General features: G+C 37.6%; 1 protein-coding gene across 5 annotated transcripts in view; it reads right to left on the bottom strand.

Moving 5' to 3' along the window:
• Window positions 1–3,064: 3,064 nt before the first annotated feature.
• LOC124413772 (serine/threonine-protein phosphatase 2A 56 kDa regulatory subunit gamma isoform-like) overlaps window positions 3,065–10,526 on the bottom strand; it is a 14,739-nt gene continuing 7,277 nt past the window's right edge. Inside the window, exons 3-9 of one of the 5 annotated variants that reach the window (XM_046894537.1) lie at window positions 7,920–8,097; window positions 5,442–5,644; window positions 4,931–5,325; window positions 4,509–4,842; window positions 4,130–4,348; window positions 3,761–3,991; window positions 3,065–3,700 (exon numbers count right to left, since the gene is read on the bottom strand). In XM_046894537.1, coding sequence (XP_046750493.1) covers window positions 3,548–3,700; window positions 3,761–3,991; window positions 4,130–4,348; window positions 4,509–4,842; window positions 4,931–5,325; window positions 5,442–5,644; window positions 7,920–8,097 — 1,713 coding nt within the window. In that variant the 3' untranslated portion in view covers window positions 3,065–3,547. Of the gene's footprint in view, window positions 3,701–3,760; window positions 4,001–4,129; window positions 4,349–4,508; window positions 4,843–4,930; window positions 5,326–5,441; window positions 5,645–5,780; window positions 5,951–7,919; window positions 8,098–10,526 lie in introns of those variants that run through there. The other 4 variants (XM_046894540.1, XM_046894538.1, XM_046894536.1 and 1 more) reach the window with 4 other exon arrangements.

The following is a 10,526-nucleotide window of genomic DNA, read 5'->3' as shown; positions in this document are numbered from 1 at the left end:
CTTTTCAAATGTTCTTCTTTACTTCGCTTTTATTTTAACATATATATGCAGCCAGCTCTTTCTTGTATACCTGAATCTTGGATCGATGAAGTTTTATCGAAAACTTAAATTATGTATCGCTAATACAAGAATATTTATGGGTCTCAATTTGCCGATTCGTGCTTACGAGTAGTTGATCAAATTTCATTCACCCCTCGAGAATTTATACTTGGTATTTGAAATATCTCAGCTGCAGTTTTCTGTCAATCTTGATCAATCAAAACTTCAGGTATATTAGTTCTCATTTCCTTCCACTGACTTTCTCATCCTCCTTGCCAGATATTTTTAATTTCTCCAATACGATGTAACGCGGCATTTCTCGAGCTAGACGAGTAGCGATCCGGGAGAGTGTTTCTGCAGCGGCCTGGGTAGTTCAGTGGTCAGAGCAGTCACCCGGGTTCGACTCCCACTCCAGTCCAATCCGCAAAACATTTTTCCCAAACCCATCGGAAATGCACGTTACAACGTATATTATACAAATTCGTAAGCTTTGACAATCCTATACATTAGTTAATTATCATCAATCAAACGAACGAATGAATAAATGAATAAACGTTTTTCAAATTACATACATGCATAAGCACTTTTATTTTTTCTTTATTCTGCTTTTCACTCTATCGTTCGATTTAGTCTTTCAACATTGGCCAAATATTCACTTACGCTTAGCAAAATTTTCTAAAAAAAGAACCAAGGAAAAAAAACGAACGATCGCTACTCTTATCAACATCTCACATCGCTGAGTTTGTGAAAAAGCCCATTTGGTACACCGATTTGTGTACATCTTATTTCAATACAATAATATAGTATATATGTATGTTTTATGTACGTATGTATAAAATGACAGGCAAATATCGTCGGATATTATTGATAATGGTGTATGTACGTATGTATGTATGTAGATGCATACATATATATTTGTAGGTATATATGTGCATGTATTACTCTCAGCCATCTAATTTCTACGTATGCACTTGATCGCTAAGCATTTTCATTATACTGAAAATCCGTGAAATGTTGGAAATTTCATGACATTTTTATGAAACCATGAAAACCGACCAGCCAATCACACTTATTGTCAGTACGATGTATGACAAAGCAACACGCACGGTTTTCATATTTTGTGTTTCTTTTTCGTCGTCTTGTTTTTTTTCGTCATCATCATCATCATCATCATTATGATCATTATTATTATTATTATTGTTACTATTATTATTAGTTTTATTATTATTATCTATAATTATATAAATATTTATATATGAGGCCACAGTGAGTCGACTGCAACGTACACACACGCGCACGCACACGCATGTTTACACGATCACAAGTTGCGAACTGTCAAATAGCTATTCGTTTTCACCGTGACTGCAACTATTATCATCTATTTACAAGTAATTACACAAGTCACGACCCCGAATGTTTCGCATAGAATTTTGATCAATGTGTCTGTGTCTGTGTGGGAAAATTTCGTATTCCGGGTAGAAGATGAGAAAAATGATATGAAAAAAATGGAAAAATCGTCATCTAAATTCGCGATACGAGGCTAAACAATGAGAACTAGCTTTTACACACAATGAATACATGTAGACGAACTATGTGTGTATACTATAATATTGATGCATTTGCATGTTACGATAATTCTAACAGTAAGCAACTTGTGTACTTTTCGTTCTTTATACTTCAATCTCTCTTTTGTTTTATTAATTTTTATTTTCACCCTAAGACAAATGTACCGTTGGCGTTTGTAAATTTCAAGTTTTGATGAAATATTTTGATCAACTGAAATCGAATTTAATCTCTAAGCATTAATTATTTCATTTGAGGTTTGAAATTCTATTCCGTTTCTTTTTAAACCAACTTTTATTGTTTTCATTATCATTATCATACTTATAAGAGCTTATCATAGTTCATTTATTGTTCAACAAGGTGGTATATTGATAACATTAAACGTAACAGCCTGGCCAGCAGCGCTAGGACTACATTATTATTACTTTTAAATTCTGCATGGTACTTTTTGTTTCAACTTTCTTTTCAGTCATTGATGTTAAGCCTATACGTGTGCGTATAGAACTTTGCATCTTGGCCACCGCGACGAAGTCTATTCAATTATTTTACTAATTCTTTTATTGTACATAATTGATTCGATTTCATTAATGTTTTTCTTTTTTTTAATCGTTTATTTTGTTTCTTTACGTTTATAGTATAATCGTTTAATCGTATAACAGTTACAACAGTACGAACTTTTATGAATGTCGATAAAACATTTCGGTATTGTTTGTACTCGGCGAAGCTATATGAAGATTTGATGAAAAATACATTTTTTCATAATGTTCGTTTGTTAGTTTTCTTTCAATTACATTAACCTCGGGTAGGCAATGCTTGTGATTTAATAGGTACAAACGCGTTTAAAGTTTGGGGGGGGGGGGGGGGGGGATAAAAAATTTGATAGGCATGTGTATTTAGTATGATTGCGACGCTATTACTCTTCGTCGTACCCGTTCAGATTTACAATTCGAATATTTGGCTGTTGGGACAACGGTATTTATTCTCACCCAATCGATCAACTTTTACGTTCGGTAAAAAGTCTTACAGAGAGATAAAAAAAGAATTAAACCTCGGCCCATATAAATTTTCCACTTAATACGTGTGTTTCGTGTTAAATACTATGATTCTTTCGTTCTATCAACTAAATCGGTGATTCTACATCATTAAAAGAAAGAATGACTCCTTTACTCTAGGAAAACGAAGAGAGAAAAAAAAAAAAAAAAAAAACAGACGTTTACTATCGACCTCGGCTGATCTTCACCGATCAGAAGCTATGCAACTAACTATGTCCGCTTACGGCACGACTGCGTTTGCTTGGTACTTCTTTTAATTTTTCGATTTCTCTTCTATTTTTTTTATTTTTTTGCTGATGTTTTTGTTATAAAAAAAAATTCGCGAATTCAGCACTGAAACTAACCTTTGTCTCTCTCTCTCTCCCTCGCTGTCTTTCTCTCTCTTTCTCTCTCCCTCTTAAATAAAATTAAAACAAAAAATAATTGAAAAAAAAAACCAAATGAACGAAGGTAACATCCGATCGTTGTATGAAATAGTTTTTTTTTTTTGTTTTTTTTTTTATAGTTTAGTTGTTTGGTTTTGTTTCTTTAATCTCAATCATTTCAATCAAAAATAACTTAATTTCACGAAAGGAAAATAATCGCGCGAAATTTACGTGGCTAGTATCAGTATTAGTAGTTATTCACGTATGTAAGTGTGTGTTTGTGTGTATTTACGTACTAGTACCTAGTAGTAGAGGTAAATATATGTATAATATTTAATAATAATATCTCTAATCGCTGTACGCGCGGCCTGAAGCTAGCTTCTGGACTTGTTGTTGCAGCAACGAAAGTACAATAATAATGGTAGGATGTATGTGTATTAACGTGTTTGTGTTTATGTTTATGTTCATGTTGATGCTTGGGTTGGCATTAGCGTAGGTGTGTGTGTAGGCCTGGGTGTGGGGTAAGGACTAGCAGTTGTTCGGATCCGGTGGCGTGACGAGGTATTCGTCCGCGCGTTTGTGATCCGAAAGCGCTCTCATCGTGTAAGAATCCTGGGGCAGTTCGCTCTTCCTCCGCAGTAGCCCCTTCATCTTCACTGGTTGGTCCGCCGTCGGCAGCGCCTGAAATATGGAAAGCCAGAGATGTAGGAAATGTTATCGCCGTTTAATAACGTTTCTTACTTTTTCCCCGTCGAACGCATTTGACAGTGGAACGCCTCTCACCTCCGTGAATTTGGCTTTTGGCTTTTCGAATATCAACGGCGTTTGATCCGCTTCCGCGTCGTCGTCGGGCGGCAACGTGTATGGGTAATTCGTGTCTATGTTGGTCGACGAATATCCAGGATGCCTCATCGCCAGCGCCTCGACTCTGACCCACGCCTCGTTCCTATCTTTCAATACCTTGCGCTCCTTCTGGCGATCCTTGAAAAGGATTAAAGTCTTAGAAACTCGTCGTTAATCGCTCGTATCCGCGTGTCTCTTATGATCAAGAATCGCCCAGGGAACGACATCGACGATATCGACAACAGCTATGATAATAATAACAATAACCTGATAGTACTGCTGGGTACATTCGTCGAATACTTTCTGATTCATTTCCATAAATAGCTTCAGAGCGTTGTATATCAGTCCGTGGATCGTTTTGTTCCAGTGATTGCGCGAATTTCTGTACAATGCCGGATACATTATCGGCAATATGACGGAATAATTATCCGATATCAGTGACATTATGTACTCATTATTCCAGTAGTAGAGAGCTCTTTCGGCCACCTGAAACATCGACGGTGTGAGAAAAGTCACTTCATTCGTTTCGTCTTCTTTTCACTTTCATACGAGAGTCGACGCATGATGGAACATTTGATAAATCCCACGCCAGAACGAGATGTACGCGCATAAATATGACGGAGAAGATACAAGGAGGCAGGCATACCTGAAAGTGCGGCGACGAGACGCATTTGGCGAGCTGCCTGAACAGAGGGTCCATTACTTTTTGGAACTCGGCGGGCTCGATCACGTCGAGAATCTCCTCGAGTTCGTTGAGGAACATCACTTCTTTGGGGGAATGTGTCTTTGGCCAAAATTTCAACAGATTCCTAATAACGGGCTCCGTTAGAGACGCGTCCTTCTCCAGAAACTGAACGACACAGTAGGCGAGCTGCGGATGGTAGACGGACAAGGATTTTGCCTTGTGCAACGGCAACAGTACCTTTAGTAAAAACACCTTGTGTTCCTCTTTCAGCGGCAGCGCAAAACCGTTGATAATGCTGCGGAGCAAATTAAACGATTGCAAAATACGGATTTAATAAGAAACAATTTCACAGGGCGTAACGATTTTTTTTCTCCATCTCTCACCTCCCCAATATTTCCAGCAATTCGGCTATACCGTTATGATGTTCCGTCTCGTATATGAATCGGTAGAAAACGTTGTTTATCTGTTTTCTTATGTAAGCCCTTAATCCGAGAAACTTTCCATAAATTCTGTGAAGCGTAGTTTTGAGAAAGTCCCTCTCCCTCGGGTCCTCCGAGTCGAACAATTCCAACAGTTGTAAAACAAACTTGTGGTCGATGTACCGCTTAGCAATGTTGGGTTGAAAGTCCTGCGACTCCAACAGCCGTAGGAAAAATTCGTAAACCAATTGTAGATGTGGCCAGGCTGCTTCCAGGGTCGGCTCGTCTTCCTCGGGGTCGAATTCTGCTCCGTTCGGATTCGACGATGGCGGCAATGTCCGGAAAAGGTTCACTGCAAACTGAATTTACTTTGTTACTCTGCGATAGATGTGGTTAAAAAGTTGTACTCACAAAACTGAAAACAATATTTCTCAATTACTATAATCGATTAGCGATAGCCAGTGACTGAACTCACCATGTTCACAGCCTCCGGATATATGGCTTCGGTGATAACGTTTCTGTTTTTTGTAACATATTCTACCATTTCGTGCAGCGCGCCTCGCTTCACCTCCTTCCATTTTAAATCCGATAATGGATCCGCCTCGAAGTCAAAGAGTACGCAGCACTGTCTCAGCTTCTGTATAAACAGTTCCTCCCTTTCGTTACCCTGCTGCGCTTCTGCCCAATGGAAATGGAGGAACAGAAAAAAAGACATTGAATTAAGAAACAATATAAGGCTTTTCTCTCTTCTACTTTTCACTACTTCGTATTTACATTAATACATGGATTTTCTAAACGTGTATGAATATTGTACCGATCAATAATGGTTGGAGGGGCTGATAATGAAGGGCGGATGCCGAAGGTCCTTGCTTATTAATCTCGTGAGGTAATACCGTTGCAAACGATAGACCCTGATGAAAACTTGGACTCTTTGGTAGACCGCCGGTGGTCGAGCCGAGGGACGGAGCCATTCCGCCGACATGCACCATCCCATATATTTATAACAATCTCTTCGCACTTCGATACTTATTTATTTATTAGATTTTTTCTTTGGCTTCAGTTTTCTTTGACAAGGCACGTAACGAAGTGACGATGCAAATTAAAATACTACAGCACTAACTTGTATTTTTTTTTTTTTTTTCTCCTCCTCAAAAAAATGAAAGGATTTTCCCGTTACGAGTATACGATACTAAAAATTCATAGTTCACAAGGAATTATCTGAATACTATAGATTATACGTTATCACGATAAATAATGATAGAATGGTTCTTTTGTTGAGAAACAAACGTGACAATTAGACTTGACAAACTGTTGCTTCTTGTAAATGTATATTATGTACTCCCACCTATATTTACATCAGAGTTGATAATCCTAACAGGTATTTAAATGCTACTATTATTATTATTATTATTATACGATATGTATTTGATATGAAGTATAAAAAAAATTGATATATCGTTGATTACAAGTATTTTATAACGCGTCCGTCGTGTTTGATGAATCGACGAAGATGACACGCGACGTAGTTTAGACGTAGTACGAACTTGGTTGATTATAGGAATATTAGTTGTGCCCCATGCCGTTGAAAGACTAATAAAATTCTTCTTTCCAACAATAATGTATCACCAATAATATTGTACAACAGTTCAGCAGCAACAGCAACAGCAACAGCAACAGCAACAGCAACAGCCGCAGCAGCAGCAGCAGCAACGGCACTTGTAGCAAAAGATCGGAAAAATTCGAACGTCGGTCCCGCAAGCGTTAATTGGCGTTAATAGAAAAAAAAACGTGCACGTCCCCTCCGCCACTTGTTGTTGTCGTCGTCGTTGTTATACAATCTTCGAAAACCGTGAGACGTACGAGAAGAAAATAATAATAACAAAATGTAAACTAGGAACGCGGTAACGAACGTCTTACAACAATACTGCATCAGGTACTAGGAATACAACAAACTCGATATAAATTCCAAAAAAATATTTATAAATATATATGTGTGTCTGTGTGAGTGTGTATATATGTATATATATTTAATGTTTAAAATCTCTGGAATCCCCACGTCTCTCTCCCTTCCTTATATAATTGACGTATATGGAAAGGAGAAGAATCTTAGGTTGAACGTGTTACATGGATGCAGAGTATAAACAAGCGTCTTTACTGTGTATGTTTACGCAAAATCCTGCAAGGAGAGATGAAAACGCGTATATGGATATATTACAATATACATATAATAGGTGGAGCGCATGTGCAGGCATTTCCTTTACCCGTTCAATCGATATTTCCCGCCATGTTTTTAACCCCCCCCCCCCCCCCCCGCGGGCCGGGCGGTCCAAGTTTCTTTCCCTTTAACCTGCCCCCTGCAGGTCGCAACAAGAGCTAACGCGAACCTCTCAATCAGAATTAGTCACTTCCGATGCCGGTGGTGGGAAAGGTCAGTGTTGCGAAAGGTCAATAAACCGAACATGTTGCAATATTCTGCATTTTGGCCTATATGTTTTTATATTATTCTTATACATATAGGTGTACAGAGTGAATTCCTAACGACTGCATGGTACGTCGTCTGCTAGAGCTTGATGCGCACGCGCTATAATCCGAGAGCAAACGTTTGCCAGGACTACCAACTGTCCCTAACCTAAAAATATTTTACAATTACAAGTTGAGCTCAACTTACCACCAGGAACGGTGAGAATTTTTCAGGTTACAGAGACTGCGGCGAATTGATCGTTTATATTTATGACGGTTGGTCACCCTGACAAACAGTTGCGCCCGGATTCTAGCGCATGCGTATTAAATTTCAGCAGACGACGAACGCAGATGCATTCGTTAGAAATTCACTCTGTATGTTATATTCAATATCTCTATGATTATGTAGAGAAATAAAGAAATGATGTTAGGAAAGAACAAACCAATGCGCGGATGAACGAAGGAACGAAGGCACGAATGAGTGAATGCTCACCTGTTAGCAGGGGCAGCTTCTGGAGCTCCCTGTTCTTCGATATGTTAAACCTCGAGCTGCTCTGACGTTTATCTTTCTTTATCACCGGTCCCCCGGGTTGATATTTGATTTTATTTATCAGAGTTGGCGGGGGTGGCGGCGTGCTGCCCCCTGGGGTTCCCCCAGCCGTTTTGTTCGCCTGTAAAGAGAGAAGAATCGCGTTAACTCAATTCGCGCGTTCAATATCACGATAATAGATCGGCGATGACAAAGCTGATGATATGGTTGCATACAACGCAAATTGTGTACGAATGCATGATGAAATTTGAAATCTGACGTTCACATGGGTAGGAATTTCTGATTTTCGAATCCGTGACAGATCGATCAGCCAATTTGTATCTTCCCTCTCTCGTTCGATCGCTCGCTCGCTCTCTCTTTTTTTTTTTCTCCCGAAGAATCGGCAGCAGCAGCAGCAGTAGCGTGCTGACAATGAGCTTGCAATTAAAAGACAGTCCCCGACGTATAAAAGGTGTAATTAAATAGCACCACAGATTTTCGTTTAAAAATGAACGACATAGTTGTTCCAGTTTGACATTCAGAAATTTTTAACGTCAATGACGTGCACATGATAATTAGCGAGTTATACATTGCATATAATGGACATTTAAATACGTAGTATAAAAGAACAGTTTCCGCTATACATCACTGCTGTAGTACATGTATGTACATGTATGTACATACATTAGGCTGTGCCAAATGAAGCGACTATTTTTTTTCCGGTCCCGTACGAAAATTAGGTTGTCTCTCCCGAAAAACTAATTCTGGTGAAGTTTCAACTCGATATTTCCATTTTTCAGTTAGCGCTCGGGTGAATGAGATTTCGGAAAAAAAAATTTTTGTCCCAACTTTATGTTCTATAACTCATTAAATATGATCGATCAAAAAAAGATGAAGGTGTCGTTTTGTAGGGAATTAAAGTTTCTACAGAAGTGTCTTTTTATCGAATTAAAAAAATCTGCCACATTTTTTCTGAAGTTAATGAAACCTAATTTTTTGTCAAAATTTACGTTCATTTTTATTGTTAAACACTTACAAAACAATTTTCGTATGTATAAAACTTATTGATTTCAATTTTTCACAAAGCTTTGCGATCTAAAGAAATAGTTTTTATAAGTAAATAAATTAACTTTAAGCTACTTGTATTAACGATTGTCGTAACAATACTTTTCTTTCGTTTTCACGTTTTTTGCGTTCAACCTTTTCATTAATTTTTATCTGTGGTAAAATATTGTTTATAATAATCATTTTAAGATTCGAATACTATTTATAAAGAATTATTATTTTGTCGATAAAAATATACAAAGTTTATAATAATAAAATACCGAGAAAATATCAATTGACGAAAAATGAGATGTTCTGGCTTTGCAGAAATTTTTCTTCTCTTCTGCCACTAATTTTTCAAAGGTTATAATTTGTCAGGAGAACCTATTTATCATATTCAATGAGTTATATTACATAAAGTTGGGACGAAGAATTTTTTTTTTCTCGAAAAAATCTTATTCACGTGAGCGCTAACTGAAAAATGGACATATCGAGTTGAAACTTCACCAGAATTTGTTTTTCGCGAGAGACGTCCTAATTTTCGTACGGGACCGAAAAAAAAATACTCGCATCATTTGGCTGGGTATAATATAATACTAAAAACGAACGATTGAAACAAATCACGAACGTTAACGGGTAAGTCGATTGTATGAGAGAGAAAAAAAAAAGAAAGAATTGAAAGATTCAAGTTATTCGGTTATAAAGATGATCAACGGGAAATTTTTATTCAGGGTGATTGACGCAGCCAATCCTCCGCCACCACCGATTACCTATGAAATGCATGTGTGTATGTACCGAAACGACGATGGCTACTTATGCCAGAGGTATGCATACATTTGAAACGCCGTCGAAACAATTCGTGTAATGTATAATTACTTCGACCTTGAGCTATCTTCGAATGTCGCAATAATAATAAGCGATGTATAGGTACACAATATGCTAGGTATATATTGGCGTGCGTGCGTGTGCGTGTGTGTGTGTGCGTGCGTGAAAAAAGGTTGAGAAGAATTCGATTGAAATAAATGTGAAGAGACGCGTTTGCGCATTATAACCCTTTGAGTCATGGTGGTAAGTATTCTTATCACCAATTTTATATCCATTTTTCTTTTTTTGTATATTCAAAGAACTTTTCTATATACTTTTTTGCAATTTTTTTTATTTCTGATAGTATAGTAAGAGGTTCCCAATACTGGAGAGTAATTATTGCGATTTAATGTGAATTATTATTGTTAGAAGCAGGTTGATTGAAAAAAAAGTGAAAATTGACGGAATAATGTAACAAGAGAGAGAAAGTTATCTCGCCACGCGTATTTACATGTTTTACATAAATCATGAGTTTGTCGAGTCGCTGATTACGAAGCTGGAATCAGATTTAAAAAATTCAAAATGGCGGATCCAATATGGCGGACGAAAATTTCAAATTCGATCGAATCCGGTGAAAAAAAACTCTATCCAAGGGTTTTTGGCACTTCTGATTACGAATCTGAAATCAGATATTGAAAATCAGTATGGCGGATCCAATCAGCG

Source organism: Diprion similis, chromosome 13 (assembly GCF_021155765.1).
Source record: "Diprion similis isolate iyDipSimi1 chromosome 13, iyDipSimi1.1, whole genome shotgun sequence".
Classification (NCBI taxonomy): domain Eukaryota; kingdom Metazoa; phylum Arthropoda; class Insecta; order Hymenoptera; family Diprionidae; genus Diprion; species Diprion similis.
The sequence above is the reverse complement of the archived record's forward strand: the minus strand, read 5'-3'. Positions and strand labels throughout refer to the sequence as shown.